This window comes from Tympanuchus pallidicinctus, unplaced genomic scaffold (assembly GCF_026119805.1).
Source record: "Tympanuchus pallidicinctus isolate F22 unplaced genomic scaffold, pur_lepc_1.0 scaffold12, whole genome shotgun sequence".
Taxonomy (NCBI): Eukaryota; Metazoa; Chordata; class Aves; order Galliformes; family Phasianidae; genus Tympanuchus; species Tympanuchus pallidicinctus.
This window is the reverse complement of record NW_026294637.1, coordinates 16178827-16206665: the sequence shown is the minus strand read 5'-3', so window position 1 is coordinate 16206665 and position 27839 is coordinate 16178827. Positions and strand designations below refer to the sequence as shown.

General features: G+C 44.9%; 1 protein-coding gene across 27 annotated transcripts; it reads right to left on the bottom strand.

Moving 5' to 3' along the window:
- Positions 1 to 6457: 6457 nt before the first annotated feature.
- TPM1 (tropomyosin 1) lies at positions 6458 to 27319 on the bottom strand. 27 transcript variants are annotated; one of them, XM_052672045.1, is made up of 11 exons: positions 27039 to 27318; positions 26282 to 26407; positions 25969 to 26094; positions 19983 to 20116; positions 16353 to 16470; positions 16162 to 16232; positions 15843 to 15918; positions 14715 to 14777; positions 14379 to 14448; positions 12957 to 13240; positions 11684 to 11722 (listed from the first exon to the last, which is right to left on the bottom strand). In XM_052672045.1, the coding sequence occupies exons 1-10, from the start codon at positions 27150 to 27152 to the stop codon at positions 13158 to 13160; spliced, it is 981 nt and encodes a 326-aa protein (XP_052528005.1). In that variant the 5' UTR covers positions 27153 to 27318; the 3' UTR covers positions 11684 to 11722; positions 12957 to 13157. The 27 variants fall into 27 exon arrangements, with proteins under 27 accessions (XP_052528004.1, XP_052527993.1, XP_052527987.1 ...); XM_052672044.1 differs by lacking the exons at positions 11684 to 11722; positions 12957 to 13240; positions 15843 to 15918 and adding exons at positions 6458 to 7390; positions 15279 to 15354 and having other exon boundaries at positions 27039 to 27317; XM_052672030.1 differs by lacking the exon at positions 25969 to 26094 and having other exon boundaries at positions 11518 to 11722.
- Positions 27320 to 27839: the final 520 nt, after the last annotated feature.

The window sequence follows — 27839 nt, the reverse complement described above, 5'->3', positions numbered from 1 at the left end:
TCCCTGGATGCATGCAGCACAACAGGACAGTCAGCATTTGTCTGTCTTACACACATCGTATGAAAAATGCAGCTCTCCCTAACTTGATTAATTTTCCCGTGAGCTGAGGATGGTCACCTGGGAAACAGTTAATTTCTGTAAGACAGAAAGTGAAAGCTTTATAGTGCCACGTCGCTACTTCCTTTGTTTTACGAAAATTCCATCAGTCTGACAGAGTTCCTAGAAACAACAGGATGGGAGCCTGGGAAACATTTTGTGCATCGTGGAAAGGAATGCTGAACAGACCATGCTGGAGCCAACAGACCCTCCAGAGGGCACACACACTGCTTTTTCTTCTTTGCAGAAACATCAGTTTTGAAATGCTGGCTTCTCAGGGGTGATTTCCTCATACGTGTAATTCAGGGCCTGCTTGAGCCTCTTGGGACTCAAAGGAAAAATAATTGTCACCAGCTGAAAATCGGTAACTAAGGAACGTTTGGGAAAAACATCAGTGTAAAAAAAGAACAACAAAAAATAAACACCACAGCTAAACCACCACCAACTAAAAGGAACAAAACCCACAAGAAACCACACAGAATTACTTCCTGTTTTTCTTAAGTTCTTCTCCAGAGAGAACTAAACAATTGCATCCCTGAGAATGGCTCCATATTCACCACTAAAATTCAGTTGCTGTGCATAAAATGTAACCCTCTACAGCTTCTCTCCCTGCTCTGTGGGGGGAGGTACCATACAGCACGGGAAAAGCCATCTTGTGTAACCACCGAGCACCGACAGCATCACTGCCTCCCCTTACTCTTCCTGGTGTATCTTTTCAAACCAGAGCAGGCTGCTACAAAACAAAGTAACAGTACAGAGGGGATGAAAAACACACAAAAGATTGAGCACGTTAACCATAAGGCATCATTCTGATCTCGTATGTCCAAAGCTGCAATTATAATGTACATGCCCTTCAGACAACTTTTTGGCTCCTTGAGAGGAGCTCCTCACACATGAGTGATAAGCACCTTTCTCTACTCCTCTCCCCAGAACACAAATCTCAATAAAATGAACAAGCCCCAGACATCTGAGCAGCAAAAGTGGCGGTGAGAACCAAGACTGGCTGATGTACAGGAGACAGATGGACCCTTCTGCCATGCTTGTGTGCCACAGCTGAGCAGCACCTCTGCAGTGTATTATGCCTACCTACAAGTGAGAGCAGCAACAGGCATATTTGCATTGACAGAAAGAGCAGCAGGAGGAAAACACATGTTCCCAGATCTAACGTAATGAATTGTGAAGAACAGGGTCCTTACTTGCAATTACTATCTTGATCTGTTCTTCTGGATGAAAGACCAGATCAGATCTCTCTCAGCATCTGATATTCTGGCAATTTTTCCAAGCCCTCTCTGAAGCTCCAGCATTTTTTTTGTTTGTTTTTTTTTGTCTGATATCTACTGCCATGAGCAAATGAGGTATAATGCTGGTTGCTAGCCCTTGCTCCACACCTTTGCTGTTCTGACCATCCACTTTAGTGTGGTTTCACTTACCTGTGCTGCAATTACAACTTTATTCTGCTCTGCAGATATCTCTGGGACCACTAAAAACACTCTTTGTGAGAACTGTGCACAGATAACTCAAATTGCACAGGCTGGTCAAAAACAGGAAAAAGCCTCTTATCAAACTAGTAACATCTCAGATATTTGGGTGGAGGCATTTGGCACTGGGCTCACATATTCCTACGGGAGCGTGTCCGTGCACACCATACAGACTCCATTCCTGTGTTTCATATCCTTGTTCCCAAGTTGAGGCATGTTTCAGAAGAGCCTCTCTGTAGAGGTGTAAGTGTACAATTACTGGATGCTACACAGATCAGGCGGAGGGGATTTTACTCTGCCCTTTCTTTACATGGAAGATCACAGTAAATCACATTAAACCAATTTACACAGCCTCGTCCTGCATTTTGCACTGCAAAAACTAAAGTAGGCACTTTGTACCTTTGCAGGCACTATGAAAAATAGCTAAGAGCATTTTAGAAACTTCACTGCTGGGGGAACAGAACTATCTGAGATGACAGATTTCTGAGTTTTTCCCTCCTGCCACTTGGAACAACCAATCATCTGCTTGAGCTGGAAACATTATTTCTTTGACCTTGAACCAAACCAGAACATGTCATCAGCACAGAATAGTTTCATTGGTTACCATGTACATGCACCTTCTGATGTATAATAGTGGATGTCATGTACACATACACACCCAAGTTGCAGTTATACTTCAAAGTGTGATTAACAGTACTAAAAAACCCAACCCCATGAAATGAAAACCAGGTTTACTACCTGCACACTCACATTTATGTCTGCCATTCAGTTTGAATTCCTTTTTATCCGATTGCCTCAAGTAATAACAATCTTGTAGTGGGAAGATTATCAAGGCACCCATGAAGGCTTCAAAAGAGAATCAAGCTCAAGGTGTGCAAAGGCTGAAAGGAAAGCTGCGCTCCACTTAAGTGATGACAACATTTCTTCCAAGTGGTGTAATAAAAGCTAACAAGCTCCTACATGACTTGGCACCTGTCAAATTTAAACAACAGGTGTGAGCAAAATGCATTTCATATATAGACAGGTGGTTCTTGTAAATTCTCAAACAGGAAAATAGAACAAACTAAGGAAAATTCCCACTCTCAAAAATAAATGAATAACCAAAGCAAAGTAACAAAGTAACGCACTTTTTACTGTTCACCCTAAAATAAGGAGTGTAATTTCTTCACTGTTGCCTTAAAGGCAAAACAGACCAAAGGAAAAGAGCATCTGGGAAAACAGATGTTAGAGCTTTCTGCTTTTACTGTATTTTAAATAGGGATTCTGAAATCTCCAGCCTTTAATCCAGCATGCAGGTGTTCTGCTGAGATCAACACGAACTGCTGCATGCTCTTCACCTTTGAACATCAATCTTTTTCTTTAGAAACTGACATACAGCATTACAATTGAGGCTGGGGACAGCTGTTTATTTTTTTAAACCCACATACCAAACATAACAGCAGCTAAAGACCCAGCAGCTTTGACTCAAGAGAGAACTTCTTATTTTGTAATGACTCCATAAAGTTCAATGCTAAAACACTGAGCCTGCTCTGATGGGACAGCCTGACTAAGATTTAGTCAAACTGGCAGGTCTTGGCTGTGTGCACACTAGAAATAGCCACAGTTCTATAGGCTCCTATCCAGTTCAGTTAAATGAACTGCTAAGAAATAACTTAGCTGAAATTGCAGAAATCCCTGTATTAACTACCTGCACTTACTATAAACTGGGATTTTATAGACTGTTTCTTAATTCAATCAATCAAAATTGTACATAACAAGTAATTGACAAGAATAATGGATTCACAATCCTTCCAAGCAGACCTTTTGCTAGCTGCAGTGTTGCTAACGCCTGCAGCTGATACACTGAAATGGAAGCAGAGGGAGAATTTGGCAGCTTAATTACTCCAAATAGCAGCGTTTGCTCCTCCTCCTCCTGAGGCACAGGCTAATGTGTTTCCTATTGTTGTACACTGACAATAACAATCCCAGCACACAGCACCTCCCATGGAGGAGCAACCAGTTTGGGTCCCTTAGGCTTCCTCCTGTGCCTACAAACCCACCCAGTGCTAATCTCCAGGAAATGCCCTGCACTCAGACACGACTGTGTGTGCAGCTAATAAAAGCACATGCAAATTTGCTTTTAAAAGTTTGTTAAACACTGAAAAGCAGCAATTAAGGGCAGTGCAGCTTTATTTGTGGTTTAGGTTTTTTTTTTCCTTTTTGAAGGTACCATGATTTCCTTGCCAAAGTAGCTGATAATAAAGTCCCAGCCTTAAAAAATTTACAACTTCAATTTTTTTTTTTAGCTTCTTAGTTAGCTAATTACTTTTTTTTTTTTTTTTCCTTCTTTTTTCCCTTTTTTTGCTGGCAACATTCAGACACTGCAGTAGTCAAACAGTCCAGTGTAATAGATACTCCCAACAATATTGAGTGAAGTTTACCAACTTCATTGACTCTGGGCAGTGTGCACGATACATTTTACAGTCAGATTTCTCCCTCAGGAGCTAAAGCTCTGACAGGCTCTGCAGGCCACTGTTTCAACCTCATTTCTTAAAGAAAAGGGCTTAAATGTCACTCTTAACTCTGCCTCTCTTCACATCAAACAACATTTAAACTTGCTGAATAGTTTTGGCCATAGAGAAATGGCCAAAACATAGAAATAAAGAAAACAGAGAGAGTTTTCTTTTTCCAGAAAGAAAACTATTTCTGCAAGGTCCAAGTTTTGTGAATGTAGGGAGTCAGTAAGATAGAAGAAGCATACCATGAGCATCCTGGTACGAGGAAAGGCAGATAGATCACCTTACACATTCCTAGATAGCAGAGAAATGCCATAAGGGCAGCAAAAGACAACACAAATGCCTCAGCATCTTGGAAAAACCTTCACTGCATGTTGAAAGTGAACCACAAGACAGGAAACTGCGAAGAGACAGGTTCTGCCAGTTCCATGCCCTCAGTACTGCTCACTTCACTGAAAGAAGGCAGCTCACAAACCTACCCAGATCACAGCATGACTGCACAACAACGCTGTTTCAGCCTGCTAAATGTGTTCCTTCATGGAAGAAAAGAGAAGAGTAACACTCCAAATCCAGATTCTTACCATGGGGAACCCTGAATGAGGCACAGTTTTACCATTTAATGTATTTTATAGTTAGCATTTCTGACAAAAAAGCTGCAAGAGCAAGAAATTCCCATTTATTTGTAACAGAGTTAAATCAAAGGCCAACTTGTTCATTTTACAGGCCAGTACTTTCCAGCTTCGCGAGTTGGGTGTGATTAGGCACTGCAGGCAAAGAATCTGCAATGTCTGGAGGCTTATGATATATGCCAGAAACAGATTTTCATGCTCCAGCAAATACATAAATATATACATATACAGACACACACATTTATGTCTGTTGGCAATCAGTCAGCCAAAAACACCACTTGGGGTGTTTCACTCTTCACTGCTCCCCTCAGCTTCCCTTGGAGCCAGAAAGCTTTTATTTGCCTACTACAAACCTTCATGGCATTAGCTGCAGCAGTATGTTTTGGGGAAATCTATTCTAAAAGGAGATTCATTTTTTTCAGATTATTTCTTATCTCCTTATATGCACACACACGCCCTTCTAGCGGGAGGTGATCACACTAAGGGACACTAAACCCACAGCTTTTCTCCTTAGTGTTACACGGAACAAGAGATGAATTCACACTTTCCAAACCACAGCGCAGTTTGTGTTCTCCAAGAAAACAAAAAAATTAAAGCAGTGAACAAATGGTCTGAACTCACTCAGGCACATCATGTAGGACCCAAGCACAGATCCTGGGATCATAAACACTATTCAGTGCAGCAGGCAGCGCATTTAATCATACAAGACTCATAGCCAGGAGCCAGGAACTCCTCTGATCAGCTCCCAGAACAGCCTCAGGCTTAGCCCTGCAAACTACTACCTACATAGCACAGCATTTCCTGCTGCAAACAGCCCTACTGACTCCAGCAGTGCCACTCAAAGCCGGGGGCTTGAGCTCTCAGAGCCCAATTATCCATCATTTTATCCTTGCGCTGAGAAACAAGAATGAGATTAGTATAACTTACTGCAAATCTGTTATCTGGAGATTTAGACTGTCAGGCTCCAAGAGAAGCTTAAGGCTCCACCAGAGCTTTTTAAGACTTATTTTGCCTCCTAAAGGCACTTACACGGGAATGTGAAGCCACACATCTCCTTTCCATTCAGGTTGATTTTGCAGCAGCCAATGAATCATGCAGTGGCTTGCAATGCTGCAAACTCCTGCCTTTCATTCCAAAATAAAAAACAAACAAAACAATAAAAAAAAACCCAAACCTTCCTCCACCTCCACCAAAACCCACCTCCCTATGACTCCCCTTTAACCTGACACCACCATGTACTACTTTACCCTTTCACTGCTACACAAGCTGCTGAGTCACTTCATTTCAGTCGCTTGCTAAGGCAATCCTCTGATGATCTGGAGGGCTATCTATCTATATCAAGCTCCTCACTGCTACAAGGATGCACAGCATCAGCTTTCAGTGATGTACTAAAGAAAAAAAAAAAGGGATAAAAATTATTATGAAAGACATGCAATGCTTTTAGTGAAAGCAGTTTTAGTGAACAATGGATTTTTGAAATGTTTGTCTTCCCTTGAGCGATGGTCATCGCCTGCACCCATCTGGAAACACAATTGAGTGATGGGGATGGATACTCATAGCACGGCCCCTCTGAGCAGCTGCTGATCCATGCAAGTCCAAAACACAGCATTTGACTGCATTTTTTATACATTAGCTTAATAGCAAACGAGAGACTGGAAACCAATGTGGTAACAGTGTACCCCAGTGAGCCAGTGCCAATATACACATTTTACACAGCAATGCAGACGTAAGCATGATGAAAAATCACAGGAGAGTAAAATTTAAAAAATGTCCTAAAATGTGCATTTTATTCCATATCATTATACAATGTTTACATACAGGTATACTTTTAAAACTGCTCAAAAGAAAGTGTGAAAAATAAAGTGAGGCGAATATCGATTTGTAAGTTCCACCCCCTCCCCAAGCTCCACACAAATAAAATACATTTTAAACAATCTCTTCCAAATTTGTGTTTTCTCCTGAATTTATTGAATCTTTCATTTGAACATGAAAAATACAATTGAGGGAATACTCAAGCTGAAATGTTGACCTACACTTATGTAATGAGCTGCAAGTTTACAATTTAAAACCTTCATAAGCCTTTGTTTTACTATGTTGACTACATATCCTTCGTGCTACTGAAATAGAAGGCACAAAGTCCAAATCCTCACAGATCAGTAAAATGCTGATAAAAAGAAATTACTGTGCTCAACAAATCCTGACTCGTCAGGTATCAAATAAAAGCCCCTGGTAGAGCTTTTTGATCCAAATAGCACCCTTTGTACTGGATCTTTTCTGAAGATGCATCATTCTTGTTAAAAATTGTGGTTGGCACTTGAGGTGGGACTCTATCTGACACAGCCAGGATTCTCCCAGAGAATAAGCATTCCAATCACTGAACTCTCTACAAAGTGTAGGTAACATTTTGTTGGGAAATGGCACATTTAAACCATAATGAAATAGCTTAACCCGCATACAGCTTGCCCTTTTTGGTGTTTCCCTGACCCCTGCCTGATAATTGAGCTGACGTTCTTGTGACTGTGGTGAAACTAAAATAAAGACATGTTTATGGGGCTTCACGGCAAGCAGGTGTAAAAATAATAACAATGTGGTTGCTGCTAAGAAGGTTTTCACATGTTGTTTAACTCCAGTAAAGTTTGATCCAGCATCTGATGCATATTAAGGTTTTCTTCTTTGGCATGCGCCACTTTCTCTGTTGTGGGATCAGAAAATCAAAACATGAATAGCAGTTCTTCAGAGGCACTGATTCTCAGAACATGAAGGCATGCAGTGATCATTTCTAATTAAAGGCTCAGAAGGTGAGAAATATGCATGTCCATAAATACTGATACCCTCAGAGAATACATCTAGAAAGAATTTCAAATTAAGAAAACAAACAGCAAGCAATACAGCTCTAGAACTGTTTGCAGGCACATCTGTTAAGAAAATGCACTGCGAACAGATGAGATTCTTGTATGTTCTGGAAGCTCTTTGATGCAAGAATGCAGGACAAGGAATGGAGGTGGGGTTTTGTTTGTTTGTTTTTAGGTTTTTGCTTTGTTTCTAAGTAGGGCAAGAAGAAAATAATTAGGTTCTTTGGAGACTCATACTTTAAATTCAGTGTAATTCAGAACTTCGAAAGAACAAACAAGAAATTAAAACCAATCTTCTCGGGTCAAGTGATTTTTAATAAATGTAATTCTTCTACAGCTTAAAAAAATAAAAGAAGTTAGTAGCTTTATGTTGCATGCACATTTTTATAGGACTATCATTCGACACACTGACATGATACAATAAATAAGCACAATGCTATAGAACTGCATCCTACCAGAATCCAGTAACAGTGACTTCACACTAATGCAGGCATACCTTTAAACAACTGACCAGGTATTTTCAGGTGGAGCTTGCACTCCTAGCATGTTTTTTGGCGTTTTTTTTCTTTCTTTTTTTTTTTTTTTCCCTTTTTTTTTGGTCAGTGGCTTTTGTTTTTGCCCAATCCATAGTAATCCAAAATTAATGCACTGAAGTGTCCAGATAGCAAAACAGCTGTAACTAAATTTTGTGTTGTTTTTGGAACAGGAATCCTGAATACTTTCCTCTCATCCACTTTCCAGTAAAGCTCAGGGACAATTCCAACACCAACAAAAAGGTGGGTCTCTGCACAAGAAAGGCTCTTTTTTTTTTTGAATACTGCTCCTAGAGTCCTCTGAGTGTTTACTGAAGTGGAAAAAAGTTGTCACTGCCCAGCCACATTAAGTGCAAACTGCTCCTCTAACTTAGGTGTGCATACAGATAAACAAAAGCCTCATCAGAAGGAACAGTGTATTTTTCCAAAACAAAATTAGAATTTAATCCATTAATATACCATGTAATCAACGGCCTGAAAAGTCAGTTTCTATGTTTCTTGCTCATTTCTACATTTACTGATTCATTCTTGAGGAACTTTTGGGAGAAGCAGTTTTAAGATAACAATAGTCACACTACAGTTTAATCCTCATTCAATGCCAGCTTTAGTTCATTAGTTAGGCGACTGTTTTGCTCAAGTTGCTGGTAGAGTTGGTCTGTACAGGCAGCAAGCAGGTTAGAAGGAAAAAAGAGGCAGAATGAAGACAGATTAGACAGAGAAAACAGATAAGTTAATAAAGAAACTGGTCACACCACAGACAGATCAGTAACAGAAACATTTTACCTTTGCTTCTAGAATCCTAGTAATTAAATAGCCACCCCAAGGAATGGCTATTGCAGCTGGCAATGGACTGGCTACCTCTCGTCTACAGAGAACAGCTGTGCAACAAGCAAGTGTGAACAGAAGAGCTACGGCTACATTCCTGGAAGAACGATGTCCTCCTTTAATCTCGACAAACAATGCATGGCAGATTGGTTTTATGAGTGCCAATTTTCTTCGTGAATAATTCAAGATGTGGTGGAACCTCATCTGACAGCTGGTAGAAAGGAACTGTGTCATAAGCAATCTAACTAATGGCAGGAGAGATGCTGATAGCATGAACTGCCCTTGGGTTTCATTCTCGTTATACTTCTACTGTAGAATTTAACAACTGAAATGTTACTTCTAGCAGTGAAACATACGGTTATTATTGGTATAAACACACTTCAGTATCTTTAAACTGTCAAGTGGTACCTCATGAAAAAATCAACACCAAAACACTTGTGAAAATGAACAGGATGGTTCACTTTTATAGACAGAAAGAACACCCACAGTAATGTTGTGACAGTGAATTTTAGTTAGCATTCTGCAGAATGAAAGCAAGCTTTGTGAGAAGTTTTGACTATTTTTCCTCCAACTGTCTGTATCGGTCTCGACAGTTCAGATTCAAACTGCACTTCTAGCTTCTTGATCCTAAATTACTCTGCTACAGGAAATGACTGATTCTTTTCCACAGGCTTCCTAGCAGCTTTCACAACAATCCGCTTCCCCACAGAGTCTGGTCACAGCAGCTCACAGCTACAGCACAGCATGCACAGTGAGCTGCTCTGCAGAGCCTGCCTGCACCAAGTGACAACAGCTCTCTCCTCCCCGCAGCCAGCTCAGTGGGAGCAGAGCACAGTTCACATTCCTATTCTTGGACACCTGGATTTCTGTTTCTCTTACAAGGATAACATTAGACACTAAGACATACATGTAAGAAAAGCAGAGACCTCATAAATAACTTAAACTCCATTTTGTTTGGCACAATGTATTTAGTTGTTATTTAAACATGACAACAGAATTTCAATCAAGAACTTGATGCTTACCTTCATCACAGAGAATTACTCTCTTGATGTGAGGCAGAGACTTCCAATATTTCTCAACACCCAAAATGAGACTAAAAGTTTCAAGTGTGGGAAGCATTTTGTGAGTGGACTATAAGCTCCTGACTACTCTCACACCTTTGGCCAGGTCACAACTGCCTTCCTTGGAGGAAGAGCCAAAGGTCTCTGCACGGAGCCACCTCAGATAGAGCGGGGTGTTTGACAACTGGCATCGATCCCCTGGAGCTCAGCCTCAGCAGAACTACCCCTGCACACTGTGCAGCCCAGGCAAATGAAGTGCAGGAGCCAACCCTGCACTTGTGTCAACAGGACTCACACACACTACTTGCTACAGTAATGCACAGCTCAGGTCCAATGGTGGCAGGCTGCTGAAATACGCTACACTGAAAAACCAGAACAGTCAGCATCAGCAGATGGGCCAGCTAAGAATTGTGTGTGCAGCTATCTGCATAAATGCACCTTATTGCCTGTTTCTAATACTCTGTCCAGCAATCCATCACTCCTACAATGAAGACAGCTGATTGTGTACGTTTGGTGGGAAGATTTACATTAAGTATGAAGAACAATCATGAACTTTCCACCTTTTTTATTATTACTAGGCTTCTACTCTGGATTTTACTTTATTACTTCTTAAGAAATGAGTATTGAAAGGAGTTGAGGAAAAAAACCACCGTGGACACAGTAAAACAAACTACAGAATCAGAGGCTGGGCTTGCTGGAGTGTAACATACACTGGCTGAGCTGATAAGTGATGAGTGATCAAATGTCTGAGCTTTCAAATCTGGAATCAGTGTTTGACACTGCAGCAGATCCATCTAATTATTACATTAATCGTGAAAAGTTTCCTACTCCAATTCTGAAACATTTTTCATAAATGAGAAGCCTAAGCTCGTAAATCTAAGCTAAGCACAAGAGTGGAAAGCTACAGAAGTCTCTGCTCAACCTTAGATCACACCCTGCCACTCAAGAGAAACATAATGAAAAAAAAAAGCAAGCAAGCAAAATCTTTGCAGAGGAATCCAGGTGTGAAAGAGGGGAACACTTCTTTTTGCACAACATTCTGAAGCTTTTGATATTGCCCCTTTAAATCCTTGATTGAACTTACTGAACAAAGACATTTACATAAAAGCAGAAAGTCTGAATCATCAAGCTAGGAGAAGATGTAAAGAGAAAAGTCAAGGCTTAAGTGCTCGCTCAGACATGCTCCCACGACCAAGTGACCCCAAGGCAGCAGTGTCTCTGCAGATATTGGCCCAACAATAACAACTGAAAAAATTCCCACTATATTTGTCATTTTAACTGCATCATAGTTTGAGAAAGGGAGAGAGCACAACGGGTCAGCATCAACCCCAAATACCAAGAATGGTATTCACTGCTAGCACTGCCTGTGCACTGTCAACATTAAGGCAAAAGCATTTGTGGGAAAAAAAAAAGAATAGCGAAACACGAACAAAAATGAAATCTCTGATGGCAAAAAAACAAAAAAAAACCCAGACAACTTTTTATTTTTTTATTAATAACTAAAATAGCTATTTGAATAAATAAAAGGCAAGGGGATAGCCAAAGGAATACAGCTGGGATGTTTATTTTACACTTAGAGATGTAGAGTTTCTGTACAAAGCACAAAGAGCATATTCTGAAACAGGTGCTAGAAAGATAGAGCCAAGTGAGCTAGAAGACAGGACAGTGAACCATGAAACATCCAAAAGCTTGGAAAGATGTTTTATCCAACCCGATGAAGATGTCTTTGGAGAAGTGAAGCAAAGAAAATTATCTGCACAAAAAGAAAAAGCAAGATAAGGTAGGAAATAAAAAAAGTGCAGTAAGAAGTCCAAAAAAAAGCAATAACAGCACAGCAGAATCCAGCATGCCAGGATAACTACTAGCGAAATGCCACACCATGCTGGGATTGGAATGCTATAGCAATTTCCTCATGTACCAGAGGAGGACTACATTTTAAAGCCTGTTTTCCATCAGCAAATATCCCAAATGAAAAACAAAACAAAACAACAAAACCACCAAAAACAAGTTGTAACCTCTGTTACAAAGGAGGGAAAAAAACCCCATTTGTTCAAAAAGCTATTGAGCAAATGCAGATGTGTTGGTACATAAAAAGTTGAAGAGTGGGAGGGGAGTAATGAAGAAATGTATGGATTAGAAAGGGAAAAAAAGGAAAAAATAGTTAAAACATGGATGCATGCAAAACACATTTTTTAGCTCTGAGCAAAGCTGCAGTACTGCTGAAAGTGCCAGCTTCCAAAAGAAACACTGGAACTGAACTGCACACCTCACAGGCATATGAGAAAGCCACATCTCTTCTCTCCCAAGCCAGTTGCATGGGGTTCATGCAAATGAAAGGGATGAGCATGGGAAGGGGGATTTAGCATAGCCGACCTCTGTTCAGAGTTTTATGTCAATGTGGGAAAAGACGGTACGTATCAAACACCACGTGGATTACTCACACTCCTTACAAATGATCACTTTCTGGCTTTTTTCCCACCCCAAACCCTCTCTCTCTCCTAGCTAAAGCTGGTATTACCACACCTCTGGGATTTACTAATGAATTACTACTGCCCTTCACAAGATACATACGAACAAGCAGCACTACACTTGTCACCTTCCTGGGTCTAAATCACAAGATGTCTTTACCTTCCACACTTGTAATTTAGTGGTAGCAGTAGAAAATTCAACTGCAGTGGAATTCCATTCAAGCAGTTGAGGAAATTTAAGAACAATGCAATCTATTACTAACAGAGCTAATTCTAAGTCCCTCTGAAACTTTTGTAAAGCTTTGGCAGAATAAAACAGTGAAGGCAAAAGAACACCCTGTGAATGCAGCATGTGTTGAGATAATAACTACTGGCAAATTCAAAATGATGGTAAAAAAATACTTGAACAGAGGTCAACTAGAAGGATAAAGGCAGAGCTACAAACAAATGGCAACCACAGGATATAAGGATCACTGATGCACACTGATAAAACACACATGAGCTCATCGATTAGCTTACCAAATCACCATGAGTATTTACCAGGCTTGACACGGCACACCCACACTCAGCCACAGTAAATAAATGGTTCATGGTATTCTGTACATCTAATCTCACTAAGGTAATGCATCTCCTACTACGAGGAAGTATAATCTCACAAAGCCAGAGCCACACAATCAATGAGGGCAGGGAAGCAGGCACAGGCGCAAGCTGGAAAGACATTTACATGGAAGTCATATCGTTGAGAGCATGGTCCAGCTCCTCGCTGATGGCTTTGTATTTCAGTTTCTGAGCATAAAGCTCATCTAACAGTCCCCAAGGAAAGGTAGAGGTGCACAAGGAAATGGGAGTGCGGCCATGGGATGGAATGAGAGGGCAGCGGTGTGGGATACCATCCAAAAGCAGCAGGGAAGGGTAGGAACACACAGAAAGAAGTGTTGAGGCAGACAGAACAACAAAAAAAACAAAATACAAAATTAGGGAAGAATGAAAAAACAACAGCAAATAGTTTTCTGTGATTAAGTTCATTAACAGCACTGCCAGTGGGACAACCTGTGATTTAGGTAAAACAAAGCATAGAAGGGAAGGAAAATCTGCATCCTTGTCCTGGAGATTTGTTTTAACGCTCATTAGAAAGGCACACAGGAACTGCAAAAGTCAGTACTGTGGACAGGAGAGCTGAAAACAGGGCTCAAGATGCTAACTGTTTCAAGTGCTTGGCTTTCTTCTCTGCTTCCTGAAACATACCTTTTCCATACATTTTCCACCTGCCACCTAGCTATTCTTCGTACTCTTTACGTGTATGCCTGCCATGCCAAGTAATCAAACTACATGAAATCCTAGACTTGATAGAACACACTGAAGTAGTAAGCTCCAATTACCAAACTGCTGAATTATTTTCTCTGGAAGGAGAAAGCACATTCAGCTGCAGTTCTGAAAGATCTGTCCAAACTTTAAAACAAACTCCATGAATGTAAGTAAGGTGTCCTTCTCAAGATGTATACAATCTATTAGCTTTACTGAAAACCAGTAACTGTTGTTCTGCCCTGCCCTTATCAGAACAATAAATTAAGTCAGCTTGCTACATTTTAACTATGAGAAAACTAACACAGTTCTTTACCAGCTTTTTAGTAACATGACACTATTTATCTCATAATTTACCCTATGTATTTATATACTTCCAAGCAGAAGCATGTAAAGCAAAAAAATGAAGAGTCTGGAAAACACCAGAGAAAAAGGAACAGGCAAGAGCAAAACATTTCACCAGAAACATTTAAGTTATCAATGTGTTTGAATGGGAAATCATTTTACCTTTTTACTTTTTAAGTAGACCCATTTATGTAATCTGGGCAATTTAGGTGAGTAGCAGTTGGGTAGTGAATAAAACCAGGAGCATAAAAGACCTGTATCTCTTTAGTAAGCGCAGAAAACAAAGATCCATACCTTCTAGATCATCAATGCTCTTCTCCAGCTTGGTTACTGACCTCTCAGCAAATTCAGCACGGGTCTCAGCCTGGAGTCAAGATCAATACAAACAATTGTAGGAAATACACACATGCTAGTTACAAATAGAGGAGCAGCAATTCAAAGGAAGAAAAAAAAAGAATGATGAGAGGAAGTAGATTTAAAATAAAACATTAAGGTGATGCTCCTTTTTTTGAGATATCCAATAATTAACTGTCCCCAAAGGGATATGTTCATCCTTAAAGAATTCAAGTGTTTTTTATATTAAAAGAATTGTACTGGAAGATCTGTTGTACATAACAGCTCTAATTTTACCTCCTTCAGTTTGTCAGTTAGAACTTTAATCTCCTCTTCATATTTGTCTTCTTTCTGTGAGTACTGTAATTAGAAAGAAAACCACTGCTATTAGATCAGGTATTCTACATATATAAAAACACCACTCTTCTGATGGATCAACTGTATAAAAGGGAGTAATGTGGGCCTAACGAGATTAATTCCACTGCGATTGCACACACCTTATTACAAAAGCAGAATTTCCCTGAAGTTGTATTCTAGCACTACGCAGTGGAAAATGAGCAGAATTTAGCATTACAGTTTTGAAGAGGAATAGTATTTGGAGGAATTAAATGTTAGCACACAAGTGCCATATTATATAATTAATATTTAACTCTGGGCTACTTAACGGAAGATATATTCAAACAATACCAATTTATGTGGAACCAGAAGGAATGCATATTTGACTGGAAGTCCAATTGCTACTAACAAATGGCCTTGCTGCAATGCTGAAAAGTGATCAGCATATCAAACAACAAAACAAACCAAAAAGCCTATCCAGGGGGCAGCGTAAGGAACACGTTCTCATGTAAGTCTCTAGCCTACCTTCTCAGCCTGAGCCTCCAGCGACTTCAGGTTGTTGGTCACAGTTTTCAACTCCTCTTCAAGCTCAGAACATTTGCTGTTATTTCGGAAGGAAGGCAGGAAAGGGGTGGATGGAAGATTCAGTCAAGCAAAAGAAACAGAAGGAAAAAAAAGGGGGAAAAGATAGAGAAAAATGAAACAACTACAGAGCAAAAGAACGGCCTTAAAAGCAGCTGAATCCATCACAGACTGAAAGCAAACTGTTTACGATGCCAAATTCCATTTGAAGTGTGCATTTCAACAATGGCCAGACGTAAGTTATTTACAGTCCTTGGCTGACACAGAAATATTTACAAAGCTTTTACAAATACGACAGTTCAGCTTCTTTTTGGCTGCACAGGAGACCAGTTTTAAAGGTAAAAAATGAATTAACAAAAAAGAGACCAAAGAAAACAACCAAAGCAAGATGCAAGGGAGTAGAGAGCACAGTGAGGATTTATTTGCTACTGAGTGAGCTAACTGGCTATGGAAGCTGAAAGACTCGGGTTGCAGTTAAACCTAAAAACTGTTTATTAGTATCAGTACCTTATCCTCTGCAGCCATTAATGCTTTCAAGGTTTGATCCATTATTCTTAACTGTTCTTCCAGCTGTCGGACTTGGCTGTTAGTGAACACATGAAATGCACAAAAGCCATTCACAAAATCAGTGTGCAGGTACAGCATGCAGTGACAAAACACGCGCACACATACAAACACTTTTACTTCAGTGCTGACCATTTATTTCAACCATTGAAGAGCAAACACAGCCTTGAGCTGAACACACAGTGTACTGCCAATGTTTCCATGCTGTTACAGTTTCTGTCTTGTAGCACCTCACAGGCATCTGAGGGACAATTGCACTTACCTTTCTGATAGTTCAGCACGTTCCTCAGCCCGCTCCAGGTCACCCTCAATGATCACAAGCTTACGAGCCACCTACAGGCACAGGCAAACAACAATCATGGATTTCATTTTACTGCAGCCAACACCATCTGACCCTAGAATCCAAAGTGTAGGTAAAGTGCTTTAGGCTGCTCCCTGTGCCCCAAAACTGACCTCTTCATACTTGCGGTCGGCCTCTTCAGCAATGTGCTTAGCCTCTTTAAGCTGGATCTCTTGGATTTCCATCTTCTCTTCATCCTTCTGGGCTCTGTTTTCAATGACCTTCATTCCTCTGAAAGACACAAAAAAAACCCAACCCTAAAAGTTCAGACCTTGCAAGTTAACCTTCAGTTCTACCACTGACTGGAGTGTGTCTTTCAGGCAGATGTATTACAATGAATGAAGCACATCAGACACTTGATTCTTCACACCCACGATCTAATCCTGTGTATTTACACCTCAGAAGTTTAAAGTAAAAGCAGCATGAATTACAAAGAAAGAAAAGTTCATTTGTTTTAACTCTAATTCAACTCTGCCCAGAAACTCAACCACTCAACTATCCTTTTTTCTTTTAAATTCCACGAAAACTGTTCTTATAGAAAGAAAAATAAATGGTCTTGCTTCTAAAGACTCAATCATATGACTGAAGAAACCTGTTTTTCTAACATTCATCGTGAGATAGCACACTCCAACTCCTGCAGGACTGACAGATACTATGTTTATGAGAAAACAAATTCCCATGAGTTTTCTCATCTCAGAGTCCTAAAGCACTGACCTAAAGCTCTCTGCGCTCTGAGCATGCAAAATTTAAACTCCTCCATGATAAGAAGTACAGTGAATTGCCCCATCCTTCCACACAGATTTGACTCATTCTCTTCACATTGTCAGCAAGGTAGAAACAGATATGCAGAATACTTTGGATTCGTACCCAATATAAAGTACTATGAAAGTTATATAAAATATTATTTGCATTAGTAGAAGACATCTTTTAAATCCAACAAATCCTGAGTTCCTAAATGCGTCTGGAAATTCCAGCCTAAACCTAATGGAATTTATGTGATCTCTCTCCTTTGTTCACCTTCAAGCACAGATCTTAACAGCAGGAGAACCAAAGCTTCTCTTAGCACTGGTTCTCCACATAACATTTTCTAACCACAGTACAATTAAGAATCACTCAACAGCATGAGTACACATCAACTCTGTCAGTTGTCATTCAAATACAGAGGCCTGGACTGGGTCCAACAATTTTCCCAGGAAGCAGTATGATATAACAAAAGCTTATAACAAATGCTCCAGCGACCAGGCCCTGGTTGAGTTTGAGAAGCAATGTGGGCCTGGCAAAGAGCAGGATCAGGACACTGAACTTTAGAAGAGCAGACTTCAAGCTACTCAATGGATTGCTGGCCAAGATCCCCGGGCGCGCTGCCCTCAAAGACAAGGATGTTGAGGAGAGCTGGCTGCTCTTCAAGGATGCCCTCCTGGAAGCACAAGAGGTCTCCATTCCTCTGAATAAGAAAGTGGGCAGGCGAGGTAGGAAACCGGCATGGCTCAGCAAGGACCTGCTGAGAGAACTGAGGGTGAAGAAAGGGGTGTACAAGCTTTGGAAACAAGGCTGTGTCACCTGGGAAGAGCACAGGGATGCCATCCGGACTTGCAGACATGGGATCAGGGAAGCCAAGGCGCAGGCAGAACTGAACTTGGCAAGGGACGTGAAAAACAATAAGAAAACCTTCTACAGGTACATTGGCCAGAAGAGACAGGCCAAAACGGGCGTACCTACTTTGGTAAATATAGAAGGAGAACTGGCTTCAACAGATGAAGAGAAAGCTGAGGTGCTGAATGAGTTCTTCACCTCGGTCTTCACTGGTGGCCAGGATTCTAGTCTTTTTCACGTCCATGAACCCTGCATCCCCAAACCTCTATGTGGGGACCAAGGAGGTAAATCCCTCCCCACTGTTAGGGCAGAGCAAGTCCGAGAGTGCCTCCTTAGACTGAATGAATACAAGTCTATGGGGCCGGATGGCGTGCATCCCAGGGTCCTGAAGGAGCTGGCTGAGGTGGTTGCCGAGCCGCTCTCCATCATATTTGAGAAGTCGTGGCTGTCAGGTGAGGTCCCGGATGACTGGAGGAAGGGTCACGTCACTCCCATATACAAGAAGGGGAGCAGGGAGGACCCGGGGAACTACAGGCCGGTGAGTCTCACCTCCGTGCCTGGGAAGATGATGGAACAGACCCTCCTGGACAACATGCTCGATCACATAAAGAATGAGCATGTGATCCGAGACAGCCAGCACGGCTTCACCAAAGGAAGGTCATGCCTGACTAATCTTGTGGCCTTCTATGATGGAGTGACGGCATTGGTGGACGAAGGGAAGGCGACCGATGTCATTTACCTGGACCTGAGCAAGGCCTTTGACATGGTCCCCACCACATCCTCATCTCCAAATTGGAGGGAAGTGGATTTGATGGGTGGACGACCCGATGGATAAGCAATTGGTTGAAAGGCCGCAGACAGAGGGTGGTGGTCAATGGCTCTATGTCCAGGTGGAGGCCGGTAACAAGTGGTGTCCCCCAAGGGTCTGTCTTGGGACCGGTGCTCTTTAACATCTTTATTAATGACATCAATGAGGGAATTGAGTGCACCCTCAGCAAGTTTGCTGACGACACCAAGCTGAGTGGTGCGGTTGATACGGTGGAAGGAAGGGATGCCTTCAGAGGGACCTTGACAGGCTGGAAAGCTGGGCTCGGGTGAACCTAATGAGGTTCAACACGGCAAAGTGCAAGGTTTTGCATTTGGGCCGGAAGAACCCCAGGCACCCGTACAGGCTGGGAGGAGTGGGCCTTGAGAGCAGCTCGGCAGAGAAGGACCTGGGGGTCCTGATGGACGAGAGACTGAACATGAGCCAGCAGTGCGCTCTGGCAGCTCGAAAGGCAAATGGGATCCTGGGCTCCATCAGGAGAGGGGTGGTCAGCAGGGACAGGGAGGTGATTGTCCCTCTCTACTCGGCTCTTGTGAGGCCCCATCTGGAGTCGTGTGTCCAGGTGTGGAGCCCTCAGTACAAGAAAGACATAGAGATCTTGGAAAGGGTCCAGAGGAGGGCGACTGAGATGATCAGGGGGCTGGAGCACCTCCCCTATGAGGACAGGCTGAGGGAGTTGGGCTTGTTCAGCCTGGAGAAGAGAAGGCTGCGGGGTGACCTCATTGCAGCCTATCAATACCTGAAGGGAACCTACACCCAGGAGGGGAGTAAACTCTTCAAAAGGGCTGACAATAGCAGGACTAGGGGAAATGGATCCAAGTTGAAGAAGGGAAGATTTAGGTTGGATGTTAGGGGGAAGTTCTTTACAAGGAGAGTGGTTAGGCCCTGGAACGGGCTGCCCAGGCAGGTTGTGGATGCCCCGTCCTTGGACGTGTTCAAGGCCAGGTTGGACGGGGTCCTGGGCAACCTGATCTGAATGTGTGTGTTTGGTGGCCCTGCTAGGCAGGGGGGTTGGAACTACATGATCCTTGAGGTCCCTTCCAACCCAGGTGATTCTGTGATTCTGTAAAAGCTCTAGCCCACTCTATCTTATCTTTACAACCGAGACACAAACAACTACTTAAGTCTGTGTGTGCATTCTGGACATCCCTCTAGACAAGCTGTGACTGAAGGCTGTGTGACTGAAGTCCAAAGGCAGAGTGGATGATATATGCAGAGGGACAAAGGAGTGGTTTAATTTATTTCCCTAACCCACACCCTAGCAATTACCACTTTCGTCATACAGACAATCCAGCTAATCACTTTCAGGAGTAACCCCACCCACCTTTCACTCTCATCTGCAGCCTTCTCAGCCTCTTCCAGCTTCTGCAGGGCAGTAGCCAAGCGCTCTTGAGCCCGATCCAACTCTTCCTCAACCAGTTGGATGCGTCTGTTCAGGGAAGCTACTTCACTCTCAGCCTAAGCACAGAAGAACAGAAGTTAGATCATAACAAGGCACACATGACCCTCTGCAGAGGATTACCCCATGTACCCAGCAGTGCTATTTAATGGCACCTCAATGGCTTCTGTTTTCATTCACTAAAAAGGCCATAGACAGAGATGTGCATGTCTTTACGATGCTTCTTTTCTATTAAACTTATTAAGATTAAGAAACGTGCAACTTATGCACAATCCTTCTAGTCCTGCTCTCTAGCACAGTTCCCTAAATATGTTATCTCATTAGCAGACACAAACCAATTACATCCTTTCTTCCTTCCTAGGAAATCAGCAGAAACAATCACAACCCTTACATATTACCTCGAATCCATTACTTTTGCCATGTTTAGATAATAAAGACTTACAATGTTACCTCGAGTTCCATAAAAAGAGCTCAAAGTAGGAGTGCAAAAACATACTCAGATCAGCATCTGCAATGAGACAGCTTGTTCAGGGATAGCCTAAGAGCATTTAGGCACCTGAGCACTCACAAATGTGAGTTTTGTTTATAGGCAAGATACTCAGTAGCTAACAGGGTACCAGCAGAAGTTACATCTTGGAAGGGTCCTGTAGCTACAACTGTTTAAAACATTTCATCCCCCTCCGTGCTGCCACCCTCAGAATTCCCCCAGATCCACCTCTCCCGCACAACGTATCTGCTTATTCTTTCATACAATAACACTCACAACATGTCTACCTCTTATTACAAGTCTTCTACCATTTTCAAACATACAGTTCTTAAGTTGCAGAATACCAGCCTTTCCCTAATTATTCTGTTATTAAATGTTATTTCTTTCTGAAGAAAGAACAAAAGCCATAAGTTAACTATTAATCTAAATAGTTGATGTGCAAATCTGGATTTTCCAGCAAGGGGGGGAATTAAAAAACAACAAAAAACAAGGAAATCTATCCCACAAAAGTATCAGTTTGATGCTTTTCTAAAATGTTTAAGGAACTGTTGATATTCGCTTGTTTTACTACTGCTGAGGTATTCGGATACAGCTGGCTACTACCAGAATTCTGTTGTGCCCAACACCAGTAAGAACAACTTAGGCACTACAAAAGCAAAACAACCTCAGAGAGCAGTAACACTGCCACTGGAGTTGCTAGCAGTAACACCAACATCTGGGAAGCAAATATAAGTATCTGAACATTAATGGGTGCTGGGAGTGAGCACACTGAGCCAGGAGTGGAGGAGACTGCATTCCTTCATATCAGCCCCCAAATTAAATCTTCACCTAGCCGTGTAATCAAGCAATGGCATTCCAAACCTGCAGGTTTCAGGCTTTGAACAGTAAGAATTTGAACCTTCAGAGAAACAAAGCAGCAGGGGTGGTGGTGGAAATCTATGTCCTTTCATTAACGTTACCCTTGGGAAATCTGTAATAGCACGAGTTAATTATTATCATGTCAAGACTTCTCATCTCGATAAGCACACAGAATATGCTTAGAAACACTGGGTGACTAAAGTTCGAGTTTTTACTTCCTGCTCCACCACCAGTAATGTGCTGTGGGTTTCACCAACCAACCTTATATGGCCCCACTCACCCTTCCGCGGAGCAGGACTTCTTCCTTATATGGCAAGGAAGGAAAGAACCCCAGTGACATTAGGGGCACTCCCACAGCAAATATAACCTCCTGCATTTTTGACACAGCACTCAGACACCACATATTTTTACAATGAGCGATGACATGGGTATGTTACAATTCCCTGTTAATTACTACTGCTGTAAGAAAGACTGTTTTCCAGCTAATCATACAGTTGAAGAAGGAAAATCGTATTAGCAAGACAGTCACAGCCTGGTGAGACACAACCACAGTGACTTTTTGTAAAGGCAACGGCTGCTGCTCGCAGACCCCGTACTTCACTGATCTGGTTTAACAACCACAAGTTGTGAACTGTGATATACTTTGGCTGCAGTTTCAGCTTTTGCATTGTTTGCATATCTGTACCTTGTGCAGGAAGAAATAAATTAAAAAAAACCAGCAACAGCAGTAGCCAGTCACATGCCATACACGTACAGCACTGCACTAAGGGAAGGGTCAGGTTCACATCTCAGCTTGCTCGCTCCATGTTCTCACAGCCTCCCTCAGTCATGCAGAAATACAGCTGTGACAATTAAAAAATAAACTGGCAGTAGCAAAGAAGCACAGGTCTGTATGCGTCCATGAGTTCATTTTTCTGCATTTGTTCACTGAAGTGCTGATCCTCTCCAAACAAAAACTTCGTGCCGCACAAACATACTGTGCAGAATTCCATACAGTCCACGTAAACCTGCTGCAGGCAACAGACTGACACTACCCTTAAGGATGCTAAGCCTCACCGCACGGCCAGGTCTCATGGTAAGACTTCAGAGGCAAGTGGGAATCCAGCACTGTGCCTTCTGCACCCAAAGGTGTCATCAGCACTTCCCATGGCAGGGACACAGCAGCTAACCTAGTTTAGCACTACGTATGTTGCTGAAGGCGTTCTTCACTCACAGAAAGTAGTTTATAAAACAAATCCAGCTTTCTTTAAGACAGAAACCCTTACAAGTTAATCACGAAATCACAGAACTGTAGGGGTCAGAAGGAAATTCTGTGGATCTCCCCATCCAACTCTCTGCCAAAGCAGGTTCTTTACTTTACAGTAGGCTGCACGGGAAAACATCCAGGTAGGTTTTGAATGTCTCCAGAGATGACTCCCCCACCTCTCTGGGCTGTTCCAGTGATCTGTCATCCTCACAGTAAAGAAGTTTTTCCTCATGTTCATATGGAACTTCCTGTATTGCGGTTTATGCCCACTGCCTCATCCTGTTGCTGGGCACCACCAAAGAGCCCAGCCCCATCCACCCAACAGACACTGCTGAGTACTGATCAGGTCTCTCCTCATCCTTTTCTCCATACTGAACAGCCCCAGGTCTCTCAGCCTTTCCTCATAACGCAGATGCTCCAAGCCCCCATCATCCTTGTGGCCCTCCACCTGTGGGGACCCACTTTCCAGATCTGCCCCACGATGTGATGCGATACCTTGCGATGCGATCTCTCACTCAAACAACATTACAAGGCTACGTGCACTGCCTTGTGGGTCTGCTTCACAGCTGCACGGGTCAGGAGTCACACATGGTGCTCCTCTGCTCGAGCAGCTCTGAGCACTCACCAACACCAGACACTGCTTTTTTAAGCTCGCTGCCCAGAACCCGAATTACAGATGAGTTATTTGGCATTAATTTCCCGCAAACTCCGAAGATACAGTCACAAAGACCGCTCTACATTTCATAGAAAGAAACAACAAAACTCCAGCCGCCACCATTCCCCAAGGTCAGCGCTATCGGCTTCGTGCAGCATCGGGCACCCACAGCCGCATCCACACCGATCTGCGCTGCCTACACCTGCCCTGCCCAAAGCTGCGCACACCGCCGCCCCGCAGCCCGGCCGGGCCCTCAGGCTGAGCTGAGCTGAGCTGAGCTGAGCTGAGCTGAGCTGAGCTGAGCTGCGCTGCGCCCGCCGTGCCGTGGCCGCCGCCCGCAGGTACCGCCGCGCCGGGGAGCGGCTGCCCGCGGCCCTGAGACGCCCGGGGCCCTACCTCCTCCCGCAGGGCCCGCTCCTGGTCCACCTCCCGCTGCAGCCTGCCCGCCCGCTCCTCCGCGGCGTCCGCCTGCTCCTGCAGGCTGCGGATCTTCCTCCGCACGGCCTCGAGCGAGCTCATCGCCGCCATGCCCTCGCCGTCCGATCGGCTCCGACCCGCTCCGCGCCTCGCCGCCGGCCTGCGCCGCCTCCCTCCCTCCGCCCCGGCCCCGGAAGTCCTCCGCGCCGCGCCGCGCACCGGGGCGGGGCCGGCGACACCGAGCCGGAGGGGAGCGGCGCAGGGAGGCGGCGGGGCAGCGCGCCGGTCCGCGCCGGGGTGGGGCGGGCGCCGGGCGAGGCCGGGCCGGCGGGGAGAGGCTCGGCGGCGGGGCCGGGCGGCCAGGTGGGCGCGGGGGGCTGTAGCGCCCTCTGGCGGCCGCCCCGCTCCCCGCCGTAGCCCCGCGTCGCACCGGCCGAGCGGCGTAAAGCGATGCCGAGCGGCCGGCCGGCCTCCGTCCTTCGCCCGAACGGGCTCCCGGGACGTGGGGAGCGGGGCTGAACACGGAGCGCGAGGAGTTGCCCCACGCTGCCGAGGTGAGTAGGGAGGTGCTGCTCCCTCATCTCGTGCGAGGTTGCTCCACCTCGGCAGCGGCGCTCCCTGCCCTGCTCTGCCCTTTTCCTGGGGCTCGGAACTATCCGAACGAGTCGTGCAAACGCAGGGTCACTGCAGTGCCCCAAGACACTCCACGTGGCCCAAAAGCACGGCATCCTGACATTCCACGCACACCAGTAAGTACAGCCTTCTCTCCAGCCAGGCTCTCTGCCCCAGGGTGACTGCACCCAACACCCGTCCCAACGAGCTCCCAAACGCTGCTCTCCAGCAAAGGGAAACGGCGCTGGGATTGGTCAGGGGCATCGTGCTTTTCAGGCAGGGAATCTGGTAGCACTGCTCTCGCCTTCATCCCCGGCGATTCCCAAATAGTCTGCATACTTTTCCTTATAAGGAATATCTCCCCTGGATCTGTATGCGGTTCCTTTGAACGAGCCCAATAAGGGCCCTGCTAGGAAGTGCCTCTCCTCAGTGCGGCCTCGCTCAGAAGACAGACATCTGATCCACATTACACACAGAACCCCTCTCATCCCTACGTGCACTTATTACTGAGGTCTCTCTCAAAACTACACAACTTAATTGCTTTGCTTTATGGTTTGCTCTTTCAAAAAGTAAAATAAGATAAAAGCGTGTTGTCTTTGATGCCAAGTTGGCTTTAGCAACATTTCCCTTTCTAAAAGTATCCTTCCTCCACTTTGCTCTGTGACAACTCCTTAGCTTTGAGGCTGATTCTGAAAGCTGCGCTATAGGAAAAGGATGGTCATGGCTTTGGAAGCGCTGTGGTTTCACCACGTCCTATAATTCAGACCCAAGATGTATTTGGAGAGAACTGGGTTGGACTGTAGGAGCCACACCGCAGGCAGAGCCCACACTGCTCTGGCCTTATCTGCAGGAACAGGAAACTCACATCGCTCCATGTGTGTAATGCATTAATTAGATGCATGTCAGGGGCGGACAGGTGGGTGGGCTGAGGCCTGGGAGGGACACAGGCTCTTGCACTATTACCATATAAAGTGCTGAGCTATATATATCCCCAGCCTGCTCCCAAGATCCCTGTCCTCCAAACTGCAAACCCAGCAAGTATCATCTTCCAATTTCCTCTCACGCAGGACTGAACTTTCCTTTGAGATGTGAAATCATCTTCAATTTTTCCAAGAATAAAAACTAGGAGCAGGGACTTTATCTGTGGGATGAGTGAATGAGCCCAACTAGTTCCTAGCAGCAGCACTAATGCATGTATGCCTACAACTCTCCTGCAGAAACAACCAGCAGCCCTTATTCTGCATCTGTGGGACGTACAGGATGTCCCACCTGTCAGCTGTAACCTGTTGCTGTCAGCTCTCTAATTCAGTCTCATCGACTATCACAGCACTACTGTTCCTACCCAAGCTACTTTTTCCATCATCTCAATTGACAATCCACAGCAAATGGAACAACAGCAAGTACACACAAAAAGCACGTGTTGAGTGAGCAGAAACCCAATCAATGCCTCGGACAATGTGCAAATCTCATGCAAGGAGGCAGTGCTGTGTCTCCCACCTCCCTGCCCAGGAGGTGCCAGGAGCCTGAGCCCAGCATGGCCACAGAGCGCTGCCTGGTGGGAGTCCTGGCTGTCCTGTGCAGTGGAGGTGTGTGTTCCTTGTATGAAGGGGGTGGTGGAAGGGACAGGGTAACTTACATCTGTGGCCTTTTTGTCAGCCAGTTCCAACTTTTCCTGTGCATCTTTAAGGGACTCGGAGTATTTGTCCAGCTCATCCTCAGTGCCCTTCAGCTTCTTTTGCAGAGCCACCAGCTCGTCCTCCAGCTGTGACACGGGCGGAAGGTGGTGGAGAGGGGAGGGCAGGCAGGAAAAGGTGCAGCAGGCAATGTGATCGTGCAAAGGGACAAGTGCGAGTGCAGAAGAGACAGAAAAGGACAGACAGACAGACAGACAGAGAGAGAAAGAAGGAGAGACAGTTAGATTCTCTGTGCTTACGGTAAGGGCACGATACCTTGGCAGCATTCTCCTCTGCGGAGAGGAGGCTGTCCTCAGACTTGTGCAGCTCTTCCAGCACTTGGTCTCTCGAATCCTCCGTCACGCGCAATTGCTTTTCCAATTGCACAATGTCATCCTCTAACTAGGTGCACAAGAGGAAATACAATGCACAGATACATTTCTCCCTGGGCTCTGAAAAGGGGGAAGGTCATCTTTAAATCTCTCTCCTTGCCTCTGGCCTTTTCTGGGATCTCCAAGAAACTCACAACCACCATGCCTCCAACCCCCAAACTAACAAAACCCCACGTGTGCTGGGGTGGATCAGGAGGGAGGCTTGGAGCAGGCCAGGAAAATGGGACACATATCTGGAAAGAGGGGGAGCAGCTAGAACAGGGCAAGTCTGCTGGATAGCGCTGGGGGAGGGGGGCACAAACTCAGCTTTAAGTCCTTTGCCAAATCATAGCACGTCTATCCAGAGCTAACAGCTGCTCCAGGCAGTGTCCCCCAGTCATGCCCCTGTGACAAAGGCACGGAGGCCACGCAGCTGTCCCAGGACCCCTCCCCAGCAGGATGGAGCAGTGGTCTCCTGCCGGCCCAGGGAGCCTCCAGCCACGTTCTTTAGGGGAGTTTCAGTACTTCAATCGGTTCTTCGGGCAATGGAGGGGGAGGTGGGGAAGGATACAATAAGGTACGTTAAAAAAAGGTTAGAGAAAGCGATCGCCTGGAAAGGCATGTGCCCCGGCACCAGTAACACCCGGTCTCTCGGTGCAGACCTGCTTGCTCCTCTCCTCCGCTGCCTTCTTGTCTGCTTCGGCTTGCTCGGCTCTGTCCAAGGCATTCTCCTTGTCCAGTTTCAGCATCTGCATCTTTTTCTTGATGGCATCCATGGCGGCGGTGGGTTAGGGCGCGTCCCGCGCGAACTACAGCCGAAATCAGAGCAGAGAAAGCGGCGGGAGAGCCCCGATACGAATCCGAGCCGCGGCCCCGGGGAGCGCTGGGGCCAACGAGTGCGGGACGGGCGCCGGTGGAGTGCGGGCGGCGGGCGGGGAGCGCCTCACTGATATGGCCTTTCCCAGGGGGCTGACTGCATTCCTCAGGACATCCAATACTTTTTTGGAAAGGGTTTTTTTTTTTTTTTTTCTTTTCTCCCCTCCCTCCTCCGTTTGTCCCTACCCCTTTCCCTCGCTTCGCTCGCCCTCGGCTTTTTTCGGCGGCTCGGCTCTCCCATTCGCTGCCGCCCGCCTTTTGACCGTGGATATGCCTATATATGGGATGTGACGGGCGAGGTAAGGCGGGGGAGAGGTTCGTTCCTAGTTCTGAGCGGGCAAGACGGGGCATTTCGCTGCTACTCCTAGGAGGAAAAACTAAATAAAAAAAGGGGGAAGGGCGGGGCGGGGAACGGGAGCAGAGAGCCGTGCGGGCCGCTCAGGGCGGTTGTGATGCCGGGGTGGCTGGCAGCAGGACCGTGCCGGAGCCGCCCTCACCCGTGGAAATGGTTGTTTAAAAGCAGAAGGGGCGCGGGGCAACAACGGGTCACGGGCAAGCGCGCTCCGTGTCCTTCACTGCGCCTCGGG

Bases quoted from the DNA above. Each gene is read 5' to 3' on its own strand.
- TPM1 (XM_052672045.1), bottom strand. From the start codon at position 27,152: ATGGATGCCATCAAGAAAAAGATGCAGATGCTGAAACTGGACAAGGAG. The intron at 15,919-16,161 runs GTAAGTGCAATT...GTTCACTAACAG, and splicing joins CGTGCTGAACTATCAGAAAG to CCAAGTCCGACAGCTGGAAG. The intron at 14,778-15,842 runs GTACTGATACTA...TTCTAATTACAG, and splicing joins TAATGGCTGCAGAGGATAAG to TACTCACAGAAAGAAGACAA.